Source organism: Prorops nasuta, unplaced genomic scaffold (assembly GCF_024137725.1).
Source record: "Prorops nasuta isolate Cenicafe-Biocafe unplaced genomic scaffold, Cenicafe_Pnas_1.2 PNAS00002, whole genome shotgun sequence".
Lineage (NCBI taxonomy): Eukaryota > Metazoa > Arthropoda > Insecta > Hymenoptera > Bethylidae > Prorops > Prorops nasuta.
Window position 1 is genome coordinate 3,793,381 of NW_027116799.1, and position 15,800 is coordinate 3,809,180.

The window sequence follows — 15,800 nt, forward strand, 5'->3', positions numbered from 1 at the left end:
CAAACCACAGACGATTTTTTTGTTATGCAGCATAACAATATTACGTTAACAATCCTTTTGTGAGGTCTGAGATTTTCTTCTGCTGCAGTGAATTCAGTGAAGCAATAATCCAATGCAAGAGGAAGAGTTGCAGTGATACAATTTTGGGTCGAAATTGACACTCTTTTTAGCATAAATAGAAGATGGTATACCATTGTCGTCTCTTCCACAAAAATCTTGTTTTTCGACTATAAATTTTATAGTTACTGATCTTGATGTATTGAAATTTTGTGTCGTAATTTTCTTATATGATTCGAGAGAAGGTCTCTTCTAGCTTTAACAGTAACATTCGATATAATATGGAATAGCATGAGTAAGAAATAAATTTTTATATATGTATCTGTATATTGGTTCTAGCTGTTTCCAAATGTATCTATCGCTAAAACCTATCCACGTGGCAAGCTCTGGTAATGTTAACCCTTTATAGTCTGCTCTGTCATTTCTGATAGTATTATCATATTAAACTCAAACACCGAGGATATTACAATTAAACGTTGATACGTGCTTACATCGAATGACAAACTGACTATTTGGTGTAAAAAATCCAATGAATATTATCCAATGTCCATAATCATGCACGTGAGATGTAGAGCATGGTACATTCAAGGTAAATTGTGACGTAGAAGGGAAAAATGCGTTTTTCAGAAAGCATGAAATTATTTTTGTAAAACGAGTGAATATAAATGGTTTAAATGGATGCTTTAGCTTTTCTCATGAATGCAGATGCATATACCAATTACAATGGGACACTGCTAATTATACAATTCAGAGGTATGATGGATCGTTAAATCGTTTATCTAGGCATGAATATAGTTCATTTTAGTCATGGATAATTTGTTCTAAATTGTCAATACTACTATGCAGATTTTACTCGAATCAGTGGAAATAGAAAGCACTATCGAATATCTCTAGTGTGGGTTGTACTGTGATATAAATACAGTTAAGGATCGGCATAACCATAACAATATCTATCGACCGACTAGACAATGCTGAATGTCCCTATATGAATTGTAAGAACTTTTATAATGCCAAGGGGTTATTGGAAGGAAAACAATAACATTATCATAAACATTCCATGTGCGATATCTTTATTTTTTATATGATTCTATATGTTTCTGTAGGTAAGTCAATCGCTTTTTTTATTACAGAAATTATTTATAATAAAAATTTTGACAGAGTTATATCGAAGCTTATTAAAAAAGAATGAATAGATACAATATTTTTTCAGGGTTGCAAAATTCAATATTAGGGAGAAGCGAAAGATAATATTTTTAAACGTGGTAAATGCTGATAAATATAATGCAAAATTTGTATCAGCTCTCGGTATATATCAGCGGATACCAATATGTGGTACCAAAATACCAGGTATTATTTTTGATTCCAGTGTCACCTAGTGGCAAAAGGGTTTAATTAAAAACAAAATTGATTATTAATTCTATTTCTCGTCACTAGACTCCACCAGCGTCGAAAATTGATTTTTCTTGGTTCGCTCTTTCCACCGTTAGATACCGCTACAGTCGAAAATGAAACAAAATGAAAAAAATTCCTGGAAATCAATACACTTTACTTAAAAAACAATTTTCTGCGAAAACAGAGTAATTAATGTATAAAATCTTGGCACCAAAAAGGTTTAAAAAATAAATAATTCCTGCCGGAGAGACCACAGTGGAATAAAAAGCAAATGAAAGAATGATACATAGTAATGAGAAAAAATGAGCAGTGTAGACTTTTATGCGTAATGCGAATTTATTAAAATATTTTCATAATAGAAACTTGAGATTTTTTTGCGGAGTATCTTGTAAAGAAAAGAGTATACGAGTATGAAGTACTTACGCAGTTGATATTGTAAAATATTTATTGGAGCAGATTACCGTTTGAAACATATGTTCCAATGAACCAATTTGCATTCCTCAGTGTCCGGTTGCTCTACGCGAAAAATTTTGTGTATTTATAATTTAATTAATAAGCAATACATATACATATCAACACACGTATGTAGATATATGCATGTTGATTCTTAATCGCATTGTACAGAGTAAAACCTTTCTCTACAATTTGAGCATACCACGCGGCTTTTTTGTTTGCTTCATTACATACTGATGCGCAAACCTTATAACAGCGATTGTTTATTTATTTTATTATATCTACTCCGCACGAACGATCACGGATCGTTTCGACGGCTAACTCCTGACGATGTGTACATACGTAGCAGTACAGTACGTGCATATGTATAGTATATTAAAGATTATCGGTATTTTGTGGTCGATGATTACGAGAAAATATTTTTGAAAGACGCAACAGCCAACGGTTTCTGTTGTCTATCGTTGCTGTTTCTTGCTGTAAGAAATTTCTTTTACTTTATTTAATTGATTCGCCTATTTATTTCATTGATCGGGTACGTTTTCCTTTTTGGTGTCTATGTTGGTCTTTGGTTTTCCCCTAATTCTCCCAGCTACATTTGTGCGCACACAAGTAGAGAGCTTTTGTCAATTCTACTTTTCTATTCACACTCCTCGTTAAATATTCTAAACGCATACAACTTTGCAAAAGCACGGTCTTAAGCCGCGATCGATAATAACGGGAAACAGGATAAAATCTTTTCTTTAACTTGGCGATATGGCTGCGTCCACGCAGAGTATATTCTATATATGTGTACCGATATACATATATGTATATATATATATATATATATATTCTTATACATATATATACGATACGAAATGAGCTGTGTTTAGCGGATTTTGCAGCATTTTATTGGCTTTCTTGCTTTCTCTATACGTGCGTTAATTACTTTGCTCACAGTTCTTTCTTTTTGCTATGCATGTCAAATTGTCAAAACGCATCGCGCTTGTCATTCAAAAAGAGAATAGGAACAGAGACGAATGCGAGGACAGACCACGAATCGCCTTTATACCCTAATTCAATTCCTTTGTATTTAGTTAATTAATGAATTAATTAATATTACAATTTATCAACAGTTCGCACTATGGATTAGTTCAACGTTCAATTTTTCATTTATATATATATAGTATTTCGCATTAGATTTTCTCTATATATTACAAATTACAATATTATTTTCACTCTATTTATATTTACGTTACCATATAGTACATATATATATATACCATATGTATATGCCGTCACCTAGCTCCATATTTTATTTATAATATACATACTTTGTATATATATATATATATATTTTTGGTTTGCTCTCTCTATTTATAAGTAATATTTATATTCGTATGTTCAAAGTATACGTACGTGTTACATACATTAAAACACACCGTACTTTACAATATCAATCATACTCTCGCACGTGACGAAACAATATTCCCTTAAGTCTTAACAAGTATCTTTATGACCACATAGATTTTTTCATCAGCTCGCGCGAGCAGTGCCAACTATCCAATTCCGATGCTGATATTTTTCGCGGTTTTCATTTCATGAAGAGAGATAAACTTGCCTTGAAATTCAACTCGTACCCTTTCTTATACTTCTTATGCCCGGCCGCGTTTCTCGCGAAACAACAATAATTCCTGGCACGTATATGGGGAGGTGTATCAGTTTCTTTCTTCGGCAAAGGCAGCTATTCGCCATATATATATATATATATATATATATATATATATATATATATCGAGTGAAACACCGACCGCCAATTTCCACGCAAAGCCTCCTCATTTCCGGATCCAATTCTGCTCGACCGTATTGGCCAATGTTCCACCACGTCAATTAGACGTAAATGGACAGCCACTTAGACTTTTCGGACGTGCACGATAACGTCAGGTTTTACAAGTTGGTATACGTCTACTGTTTCTTTCCGGCACTGATCGTAAGAATGAAAAAAGTTTCAAACGGTGCAAAAACCAATGGAAATTTCCCTTCTTATATCGATAATAATTATTACTACTCGATTAATAGTCGTTCTAGCATTACACATAATTATGTAGTTTAACGCGATCGAATTCTCTCTGTTTATGTACACAGAATTAATTCCTTTAGCTTGTGGAGACCCTGCACGCGAATCTTTATTAGCCGGCCCGCCGGCTGTTAAGACGTTTCTTTTTACGTCAAATATTTCTATTCGTATGTTAAAAAAAAGTGACCAAAAACCCGCCTCATTTCTAGAAATGGAATATGTTATTTATTTAATTATATTCTCTAAAATTGTACCCACAAAAATGAAATTATCGACACTTGTCAAAGAGTTATTCTTATGTCGGATAATTGTTGCGTAAAATTCTTGAGAAATACAACTTTTGGTATCATTAATGTGTATAGTACAGGTGTGGTAATAATAGTGGAAAAGACGTAATTTTATGGAATTATGGCCCCATTTAAGATCATGAAATTCTATGGAATACGAGATGGGTCGTGATGTTGAAAAATTTCATGGCAAGGTGGTTGATATTAAAAACTCTCGATACTTTGGTGTTTTTCTTTTCGTATTTTTATGATACGTCGAGTTAAAATTATTTATGCCTGCTATATATTCTTTGTAGCTTGCAGCAAGCATAGCTCTAATATTATACTATGAATCCTTAAGCTTTTGGCGGCTGGCTTATTATTACCATTTTAACTATTAATTCTTACGGGTAGTTGACACTACTTGCGATGTACTCGTGTATCGAGGGGTTTAGCGTTCGGCTATAATAATAATTATTAATCGATTCTTATCACAGAAGTTATTTACATTGCGCAATATTATTCAAGTTTCAATTTACTCGAAATTCCACTCTCACAGGAGTGGACGAATGAGTTTCGTATTGACGAGTGTTGAAATCCTTCAAGATCGGTGGTGATCTTGCTAATTGGCAAAATTTCATTGTTCCTCGTTCTTTCAAATCCATTTGAAGTTTATCCAGCTGTCTGGCTATATAGCTACAACGGATACCAATAATTGCGAAATCACCACCGATATTTTTTATTAGATATTTTTGGGGCGATAGAATTACGAAATCTAGCCATCCTATTGAAGGGAGATCGGTAAAAATCAGAGTAGTTTTGTGAATTCTAAACGCATGCACTCGTAATAGGTGTCCATTGTCGTTGCGCAAAACTCCGTTAATCGTTTATTGTGCAAGTTTGTATTCCACCTTAGCCTATTTAGAAATATTCATATCTCTTTTCATACAAAATATACAGCACATAGTAATTACATGGAAAGAATGATCGCGAATTGTGAAAATGTATTGAATAATTTTATATATCGTATATGTTAATAATAGAAATTTGTAGATCAAGTGTCTTTAAAAGGAAAGGAAATGAGAGAATCGAAGAGATATTTGTGTGTGTGTGAAATTCCCGATACAGTGCAAAATGTTATCATCGATAAAACACACTTGCTGGTGAGAGTTTCTAGGTTCACTTATTCAAAGCATGGATTGTCGTCAATTAAACATGCCTCTCATTAACGATCATGTGACAAGATATGTAAGTCAAGTATTAATCGTTCATCGCGTTACCTTAAGAAAATTTCTATCAACGAAAATAATAGAAGAATTTATTGCTAAATCACGTTCTCTTCATTGAAAAAAACCTGATAAAATTAATGATAGCTTAAGTTAATAGTAGTACTAGTAGTAGTAGTAGTAGTAGTAGTAGTAGCAGTAGTAATAGTAATAGTAGTAGCAGTAGCAATAGTAGTAGTAGTAGTAGCAGTAGTAATAGTAGTAGTAGTAGCAGTAGTAATAGTAGCAATAGTAGCACAGTATTAATTTAGCAATAGTAGCGATAGTGATAATAGTAGTATTAGCGATAGCAATAATATTAAGTGATAGTGTTAACGTTAATGTTAGTAATAGTGGTACTAATGATGATGTTCGACATAAATAATAATTTTACATTAACGTAACGTTTACCATACATCAAATCTACATTTCATACTCTCCCTTCGTTACAAAGGATCGTTCATTCTTTGTATTCTGTATTATTTTTCTGTGAAATATGTTATTCTTACTTTTTACAATAGAACGCTCAAGCGTAGATTAATTAAAATCTCTCGCTCTTAAAATGTACAAATATCTTGTAAAATTTCATCGGTTTTATTTACTAGATTCGTTTAATGAGCGTTTATCATTTATATATATTAACAGTGTGCACTCCGTCTCACTTTTATCCATTTTCTTTGTTTTTGATAAAAAACCATCGAGGGTGATAATAAAGATTTATGAATATTATGTATGTTTATATATATAGATATCGCTTGTTTTTGTTATTAGCGCTGCTGGCATCGTTCTCACGAGAATTTCCCTATGGGTGTACTAATGTATATGTATGCGCGTATGTGTATGTGTAATTTTTAAGCATTACGAAAATTTTCTTTAGATTTTGCCAATTCGCCTATTTTAAGATTTTCCTCTCGCTTAGTACGTTTTGATAAGACAAAGTTTGGTTGATTATAATGACGCTAGATCAAATATTGCTCAACGATATTCCAATATTTCAGATTCTATTTATGAATTAAATGGCGAGGCAACCGTGCAGTCGTTTCAACATCTTTGCTATTTTTTCCCCTTTGAAACCAATCAGTCCATCTTAGTCCTACGTCACTCAACGATTGAACGGAGCAAATTATTATGATTTTCTGCATTTATCGAATTTAATTAACAATTCCCTTGCAATTTTTATCGTCCCCCCCCCCCCCCTTTACTACTCAGACGTGTGATTGTCAATATAATTGTTGAAGAACCATTGGTGAAACATTCAAATACAGCATTAATACCTGGACAAATTTGACTGAATTGGTGACTTTAGACCAGAGATGCAAGAAATGAATCGACTCGTCGCGATTAGCTCGCCAAAACATTTTGAATGATCCAAATTAATCGCGAGGGGCGATCTTCGACTTTTTTTCCACTGGAACTCTATTTTTCTTCAAACTAGCGCAATTACAGCGTTATTTATTAAACATTGCTCACGATCTCTCTAATATTACGTCTTTATTTATTAATTTACTAAATCACTATGACGTTTTGAGTCCCGTATCGCGCAAACATTTTATTTACATATTTGAGTATTTTATGAGAACACTTTAACGTTATTCATTATTATGTTTTGCGTCGCTTTGAACAATTTCATTTATTCTCTATCGTTTCCGTACAGTTTTGCTAATAAGCAGGCTGATCTAAGTAATTCCAAATCCTCTTGTACGACTATTTGCTCTCTTCAACGATTGTACCAACTGTATATCAAAAGAGAGTTTTTTTTCCAAATTGTATTCACGTGCGCGTTGAAAAATTTAACATTTAATAATAATAAAAAAAAAGTGATTTAATCGCGGATTAGCCAATAGTCGCGTCTGCAAATTGTCACGTTAGGAGGAAAAGGTTACAAAAGATTTTAGCACGACTCGTCAATCCGTTTGTCTCCTCATCATCGAAAATTCTGGGACCACTTGTCCAGTTCGATGGAGCGAATTATTGCTGGATCACCGACTAGTCGGCCAGTCCCGTGTTTACCCAGAAACTTTGCAAAACTTTCCATAGATCGATCTAACTCGACGAACATTGTACCTCTGAAACTTTTGCTCGAACATGCTAGAAAATTTATTATTAGTCTTCAACTCTTTTCTCTCTCTCTCTCTCTCTCTCTCTCTCTCTCTCTCTCTCTCTCATTCACTCTGAAAAGCTTTTCATCATCCGCACCTTAATTGACCAGGGTTTTTATTTACGACCAAAGCATTTTCTCGGGGACCCCTTGAAGCATTGGAACAACGTTACAACGCGTGACAGATATTCGAGAAAAAATTACATGGCACAATCGTTGAAGACTCTCGTACTTTTATCGGATTCCAGGAAAGACTCTTCATATCTAGCCTTGATACGATGATTACAGCTTCAGCACGACGTCTCGTGAGATCTAACGCGTTCATAATGGTCGTACGGAAATTAGGGGACCCAAGTTGGCAGTTTTGTGTATATTATTGACCACCTAGCTTTAGCCATTGTACGCTTAAAGGCTCGAACTTTGGCAAACGAAAAACTGGCGAAAAAAAGGACAAATAATTGCAAAATGAGAACCTATCTCCTCGAGAGACTTTACTTCTTCAGCTGGAAGAAATATTGGACACCCCTGGTTCGAGCTTTCATTGGCAGTTATCATTTAAAGACCGCGTGAACAATTCAGATCTTTATTATCACTTACGAAACTTTTAAAATTTCAATAATATTATCTATATAGTTATTGAAAGACCACGGCAGCGGTTTTCCCAATAGAATATCGTGGCTCGAAGGTTTATCGTTGAATTTTCATTGGATAATCGTAAAACTGTCCGAATCACGCGTCACCCACTGCCGCGAGCCAACAATAACCTTTCACAGGGTCCACGTGACTCTGTTTGTTCTCCAATCGTAACGAAGCTTGGTCGAAAATGTTGTGTTGTGGTCTAATGATAAAAAGCACAGGTTATGCTTCATCCTTATTGAACTCCGTGCAGCGATGTCGAGTTTTGTCTGATCGACGTTTTGATGAACTGGCTCCTTCCTCGTGAAACGTCCAATGAAATTATTGCGCTTTCTAATGGCTAGAAAATAAATGATCACTAGCGATGCTACGTCCTTATTATTGGAGTGATTTTCAGCTACGTATCGCTGCGTCTCAAGATCATTTTTCTTGGTGTCTTCGTGGCATAGAGGTATCGATGTTTCGTTGCCCCTTTTTCTTCTTCTTCGTCATCGCCATCCTCCTCCTCATCATCGCCAATGATCCATGATAAACGGAGATCCTGATGCTTACAGTCCTTCTCTCTCACGTTCACCACTTTGGCTCGAAATAGGCACCTCCTCGAACTTGCAACAACGTGCTTTTTCTAAACAATAAATATCAAGCTTTTTCTTTGAAAATGTAAAGTTTGGAATTTGTATAAATTTATAGTGTTAATCATTAAGGTGGTCCTTTTATGTCTTTGAATGGATTTTTAAGAAATTATAATTCACAATTTTCCACTATTGGTTAATTTATATATTGAAGCTGATGGAAATTATCGAAAACTATACACGTTGAAAGAATAAAATATCACAGGACGTTAATCTTGCTTTTGTTACACCTGTCGCATTATCAGTCGTTGCAAAGTTTAATGATAATGCACTCTGATTTCAGTGTCAATTTTGGTAAATTGATGGACTGGCTAGAAGACGTTCCACGAAACAGTGGTATTGTTCATGCGACAGCTGTATCATCAATCTTTATATGAACCGACGAGTCGATGGGTTTTCCATATAATAAAGAGACAGAAAATACATTTCTTACAAAATTCCAGGAGGCACTAATTGTGCATTTGTACAGAGGCTTCACCCGGACAGTCTGTTACTGGACGATTATGTGAGGCGCACGCAGCAATATAACCACCGTGGCCAGAACGGTGAATAGCGTGAAGACGAACAAGCAGAGCCTGGTGAATGAAGAATCGTGGCGATTAGTCATTTTAATCACGAAACTTGGGCAGGTTTTGAAAAACTTGAAGAAAGTAGGAAGCTTGGAGAATTTCTAATTCATGGCTGAGGAAGTTTTAGCATGAATTTGAAAGGCATCGGAGGAAAAAGAGTTTCGAAAGGGGATGGTGGTGTGGTGAATGGGGCTGGGGTGAGACTGAGGTAAGAAATATCAACATTGATTCAGGTCCCACCTATCGACCACCATGGCAGCAAACTTCCAGTCGCTAATAACGTCTCCGTCCTCGTCCGTCTTTCTCATTCGACTCGTAATGAACTGTAGCTCCTTCAGAATCGTACGAAGCTCCCTTTGCATGCCATTCAGTGGTAATGACGCTGACGTCTCTTCCACCGTCGCTGGTCTACCGGAAAGTGGCGTTCCATATGTCGATCTACTGCATTTTTATGACATTTTTTAATAAATAATTTTTTTTCACTGCAATAATGTATAATTCCCTGAAAATTGTTAATCAACAACGTACCTGATGTAACCAGAGGCAGGATTCGCCGCGCTATTTCCATGCCGGAAATCGTCATCAATATCCAAAACATTCGCCAGTAAACTTTTACTACTCCTCTCTTGAAGCTCGAGCTCCTTCATTCGATTACTCATGAGAATAGTTTTTTTCGTAATTTTTTTGCCAGGACGGTTCATCCGCAGCAAGCATGGCAACCATTGTAAAAATACTGTTTTCACCTGTACAAGAAAATTATTTCTTAATTATTATTGTACAATTAAACTGATTAAATAAAATTACAGAAATGCATAAAAAAAGGAAAAACGTGGAAAATTCGCAATCCAGAAGAGTTTCTTCTCTGAAGCATGAAACTTCACTAGCACCGGCAGTGGCTACGAGGTACTTTAAAGTTTCGGTGAGCGAAGCATTGTCCTAAATGGGTGTAATGGTACGTAGCGAGGGACACGAAAGAATTGGGCATTTCTTGGCTTATGGAATGTAGTTTCTGCACAAAAGCACTTACCCAGTTTGGCATGGCGTATCTGTCTGGCGTTCTGTGATGATAGTTGAGCACAACAACGGTCAGGACTACGCTACTGGCCACCATGAACATGATGCAGTTGAAGTACGACCCTGAATCGAGGTATTCCGAAAAATGCCCCGAGTAAAATTGAACAGAAAATATGCGATTAGTCACAGAAATGGCGTGTGTAATAATTATTAAATAAACGCTAGAATATAGCAACGCGTGCGTAGTCGCTTTCTCCAGCGATGAAAGATTACGAGAGGATCAACGTTATTTTTTTCCTTTCCTAGGGAATTTTATTTTCCGCCAATCTTTCATCGATACGACTGTTCGCGCGCGTTTTTCGCCGTACACGGACGGAGAAGTCGGGGGATTTGCTCCGAGCGCCAGAAACACACTTTTTCATTCGATCTATCGATCCATTCGTTCGTTCGATTCGCCCACGAGCAATTGGAACGAAAGAGTGGCAAGAAAGTAACGCGTTATATTTTTATTCGTGGCTTTGTGAGGTGCGTCCTCGGCCACGGGGATTCCCCGAGTTCTCTTACGAGTAGAGAAGCACACACTTCATGAATCACTCCTTCCCAGGCACTCCTGTGGCGCGAGAGCGCGTCCGAGGATCCGTTTGGATCTACTACTTGATAGTACAGATGCATTTATGTGAAATATAGAAGAGATAGAGAGACAGACGTTGAGACAGGCGAAGAGTGAAAGGAAGGTGAGATAGTCGCGCGGAACACGCAATATATACTATATATATATATTTTTTTTTTTAGAGAAAGTACAACATGTGCTGTTGCTACACAAACTTGAACGATAGCAAAGTACTTACTTGTGCTTTTAAATGGGAGCGATACAATTGCAGGAAAACAAGAAAAACGAGTACCAAACTCCACTGATCATTCGATTATTTTATTTTGTTACGATCTTGTTTTCTCGTTCACTCATTATTTCTTTACACTTTATCGAATGAAAAGTGCAACGAGTTTTACATTTATTTACGTTCGGTGAGAGAGAGATTTAACGATGAACATTTCATAACATGCAAACTACGTCACCACGAATGCACAAACACATAAATCACTGAAAACGACACAGTTATACGTATTATTATATACTATATATATAAGCTGCATCTCTACGACCTTAATACGGGATGCACTTAACGGAGTTCTCGCAATCGTGAGAATCTCCGGGCTGCGATAAACTAAGTCTTAAGTTAAGTCCGCAAGATGCAAAGATCTTTAACAAAAAAACTGAAGAATAAGAAAGGAAAATGCAAGAAATAAAAGTTCCCACGGTTATATATATATATATATATATATAATCCTGATAAGAGTAAGCCACGTATCGTGTAAAATGCACAAGTGTGTACTAAAAGCATATCCATGCGAATTTAATGATAACAAATTGTATGCACAGTACTAAGAATATAGTGACTTGTATATTATTATAGTTTAGCGTGTATTGTGCTATTACACAGAATTATCCAAGTATAAATATGTACAAGTATTTACAGACAATACGTAAAGTATTTATATATAATTCATAAAAATGAACACAATAAAGTTGAAGAAGTAATCTTTTCTGTTGAGAAAATGTCTCAATTAAGTATAATAGCTCGTTCTTTTGTACAGAATAGTTTTTAATTGACTTAAGTGGTGCGAGAAATAGCTGTACAATAATTATAAAATCACTTTCAATAGCTTGATTCCAAGATTGGAATTGGCGATTTGTAGTCGACTTTCGTAAATTAGCGCCTCATTCGAGAAGTCCCGCACGGTTTATTGTAAACGAGCGATTAAGTTTATCGAGGCCTGGAAAACGTTCCCCTATAAAATGAAACAATAGGTCACCTCGTAAAAATCTCGAATGTGCTATGAAAGTTACTCTTTATTCACCGAGCCACTTTTAAGCGTCGGCCATTGTGATTAATCGTTGTATGCCAAAGTAATTATCTCGTTTTCATTCCATAGAAAGAGTTTTAGGGTCACGCCAAACGCGATTAGCAATACGATCACTGCTGACTCAGTTCCTCCTAGCGAATTTTTAGAGATCACGTACAATTGGGTTGGACAGTTTTTTATTTATACGGCACTGGGGCACGTATCGAGTATTTTCATATTGACAAAATCAATTTCTTGTGAAATAAAAATTTCAATAAAATCGAAGCAGGCAGAGGTATACTGTGATACGAAGCGAACAACGTTCTTCCTTTATATTATTAAATGTATCTATCATCGCCGAGTGTCTGGAGGTTTACAAGTTTAGTTTATATATAAATACAAGCTTGTGTGTGTATAACGGAGATTACGCTGCGTGACAAAACCGTAAAAACGAATTTTCTGCGTTTGACAAAAGCACAGCTTTGTGGCGTAATTGTACCAACAGCACTTTCATTATTTTATATATAGCTATGTTTATATAATACAGTGCTACGTATAATATTTTGAGAAACCTCATTCCAATATTATAGGTAGTACGTACTTAACGTAGATTACTTGCTTGTATCACGCGTGGTATATCACCGCTAGATTTCAAACACCTATACGTAATACGAACTTTGTGAAAATTTCATTTCAAGTTTATAACTCGTTTTATACTGGGGAGGTAAATCGAACGTTGCTAGAACTCCCTTGATCAATTGGGATCGTAAAATGTGGATCGTAAATATCATTTCGTTCTTTAACTTTCTATTTAAAAAGTTCAATAGAACCTATATACTACCGTTGAAAATTATAAAGATACGTCTATCGACAACCGTCTTCGGTGGGGAATAATGAGTAATTTAGCTTTGAGTCTCTCCCTACAGTGAAAAGTAAACAGTTTCGCTACGAGTCGAATTATTTCAATTACTTCAAAGTGGAACTTGGCTTGAAGGCAATATAAGTAATTGTTTCTGTGCGTTCTGTAAAAAAAATCAGTCCTTTCGAAGCTTTATATCGATTTATAATCGAATTGGAAGGGAAAAATATACCTTTTACTAGTAAGAGGAATTATTCTCATTTTATATATTAAATCTTTGTGGAATTAAAGAAAAATACGAATGGATGTTATTACATGTTTCACTGATAAAATTAAACTTGAATTAAAATTGATCCTGAAGAGAGTAAAGTTCAGCAAGGGAGAAGAATGTTGTTGCATCTCTGTGGACTCTAACATAACTGGAATGAAAAGTTTTCATGTTTGAGTCTGAGTAAACGAACCTCCTTACAGATGCTCTACTCCATTTTTTCGCTTATTTCTTGGATCTGTCAGTACTGGGCCGATTATTTCTCCTTTTAAGGAGAAACCCATTCGTTTCCTTCTAGCGAGGGCGCTCGTTTATGACATCCTGTTCCTTGATTACTGCCAGCGATCATCGGGAAGTACTCTTGCTGTGTCGTCACGTGCGAACAGTTTTTTTTCACATCGTTATCCACCGTATCGATTAACTCTCGACCAAACAGCATTCTTTTTTTCCTCGCTTCCTTCCGAAAAATAATATCGACGTCGAGCATTTTCAGAAGTACAATCTTTCGCGACATTCTTCCAGCAGTTTTGGAGAGCTTCCTGTTTCAAAGTTTCCAACGTAAAAAAATAAACGTTTCTTTATGGAAGGAAAAATTCTTTTGAAGATTGCAACTGGAATCTGTAGAGTTCTCTCAGCACTAATTTCCTTTTGCTTTATATACTTTTTTCTTGGCGGTAGTCAGCCGGGGCGAAAACTTTCGAATCGAAATATTTTCCTTCTCTGCGAGTCCAAGTCCACTTTTAGCAGTGTTCGAAAACTGTTGTTATTCATGTATTTTAACATGACACATGCCTCTATCGAAGAGAGCTGTAAAGTTTATACACGATGATTATTTAACCGACATAATTTTGGGGAAAAGGATGGAGTATAGAGATTGGCGGGATTATGGTGAGTTTTACTACTAGTCGGATGGACAAGTAGTACAAATTGCGAAGCGAGAATGGTTTTGATGAAAATTCAGAAAATAAAATATTTTTCCTCGTGTCGAGTCCAAGACCAATTTTAGTAGTGCGTGAAAACTGTTGGTATATGTATGTTTTAACGTAACGACACACTTATCTATTGAACAAAGCTGTAAAGTTTATTCCCGGTAATTATTTAACCGATGTAATTTTGAGTAAAGCGATGGAGTGTAAAGATTGTCGGGATTATGGTTGCTCTTACTACTAGTCGGATAGATAATTACCACGAAATATGAAGCGAGAATGGTTCCCAGGAAATTTTTGGAATTAAAATATTTTCCCTCGCGGCAAGCTCGAGTATACTTTTAGTAGTGTACGAAAAGTGTAGTTATTCGTGTATTTTAACATGACGACACGTGTTATCGAAGAAAGTTGTAAAGTTTATTCGCGGTGATTATTTAACCAACGTAATTTTAGGGAAAGCGATGGAGCGTAAAGATTATCGGGATTATGGCGACTTTTACTACTAGTCGGATGGACAAGTAGTACGAAATGCGAAGCGAGAATGGTTTTGATGAAAATTTTGAAATCGAAATGCATTTCCTCGCAGCGAAATCTAGTCCACTTTGCAGTGGTACGAAAACTGATATTATACGTATAATCGAACATGTGTCTACCGAATAAAACCAAATTTGATAATGGAACACTTGTCTACCCAATAAAACTAAAGCTGATAATCGAACACGTGGCGACCGAATAAAACTAAAATCGATTCCAAATGATAATTTAACCGTCGTAATTTTATAAGGAAAAGAACAGAATGCTAAAAATGGTCAGAATTGTAATGACTTGTACTACTAGTCTACCGAATAATTATATAAAAAATAACAGACAAAAATGTCTCGGATAAAAATGTAATATTTTCACCCCGAGCAGTTCCAAGTCCACATGCAATAAAAAAAAACTAGCGTTATCCACACAATCGAGCACGCGTCTACCGAATAAAACTAAAATTGATCCACATTGGTATAATTCCACCGTCGTAATTTAGAGGAAAAGGACAAAATGCTAAAGATTGTCGGAATTATGGTGACTTTTACTACTAGTCAGATGAACAATTAGATAAGAAGCGCGAGGCGAGAATGGTTTGGAAAGGTAGGGGGTGGCAGACGGAAGAGGAGTAATGTGGTCTCGGCATTCTAGGCACAGACGGGAATAAAATAGCAAATGTTCTCAGTCTGCGATGCTCGTGAAAGTTGCACGACGCCCGGCAACTGCTGCCCGAGTTTCAAGTACTCGTCGAAGAAAAAGAAGCTGGAGATAAACAGGAAGGGCTGAGTAGGAAGAAGGAACGAACTCGGGGAGAACGAAGCTACTTGCGAGAAAGGGAAGAAAAGCCATTTTACCTTACGTATCCCGAGAATACGAACG

At 35.9% G+C, this 15,800-nt stretch overlaps 1 protein-coding gene across 1 annotated transcript in view; it reads right to left on the reverse strand.

The window, feature by feature from the left end:
• Positions 1-1,786: 1,786 nt before the first annotated feature.
• nAChRalpha6 (nicotinic acetylcholine receptor alpha6) overlaps positions 1,787-15,800 on the reverse strand; it is a 166,699-nt gene continuing 152,685 nt past the window's right edge. Inside the window, exons 10-14 of the mRNA XM_066740696.1 lie at positions 10,452-10,561; positions 9,953-10,167; positions 9,665-9,865; positions 9,289-9,430; positions 1,787-8,848 (exon numbers count right to left, since the gene is read on the reverse strand). Coding sequence (XP_066596793.1) covers positions 9,346-9,430; positions 9,665-9,865; positions 9,953-10,167; positions 10,452-10,561 — 611 coding nt within the window. The 3' untranslated portion in view covers positions 1,787-8,848; positions 9,289-9,345. The remainder of the gene's footprint in view (positions 8,849-9,288; positions 9,431-9,664; positions 9,866-9,952; positions 10,168-10,451; positions 10,562-15,800) is intronic.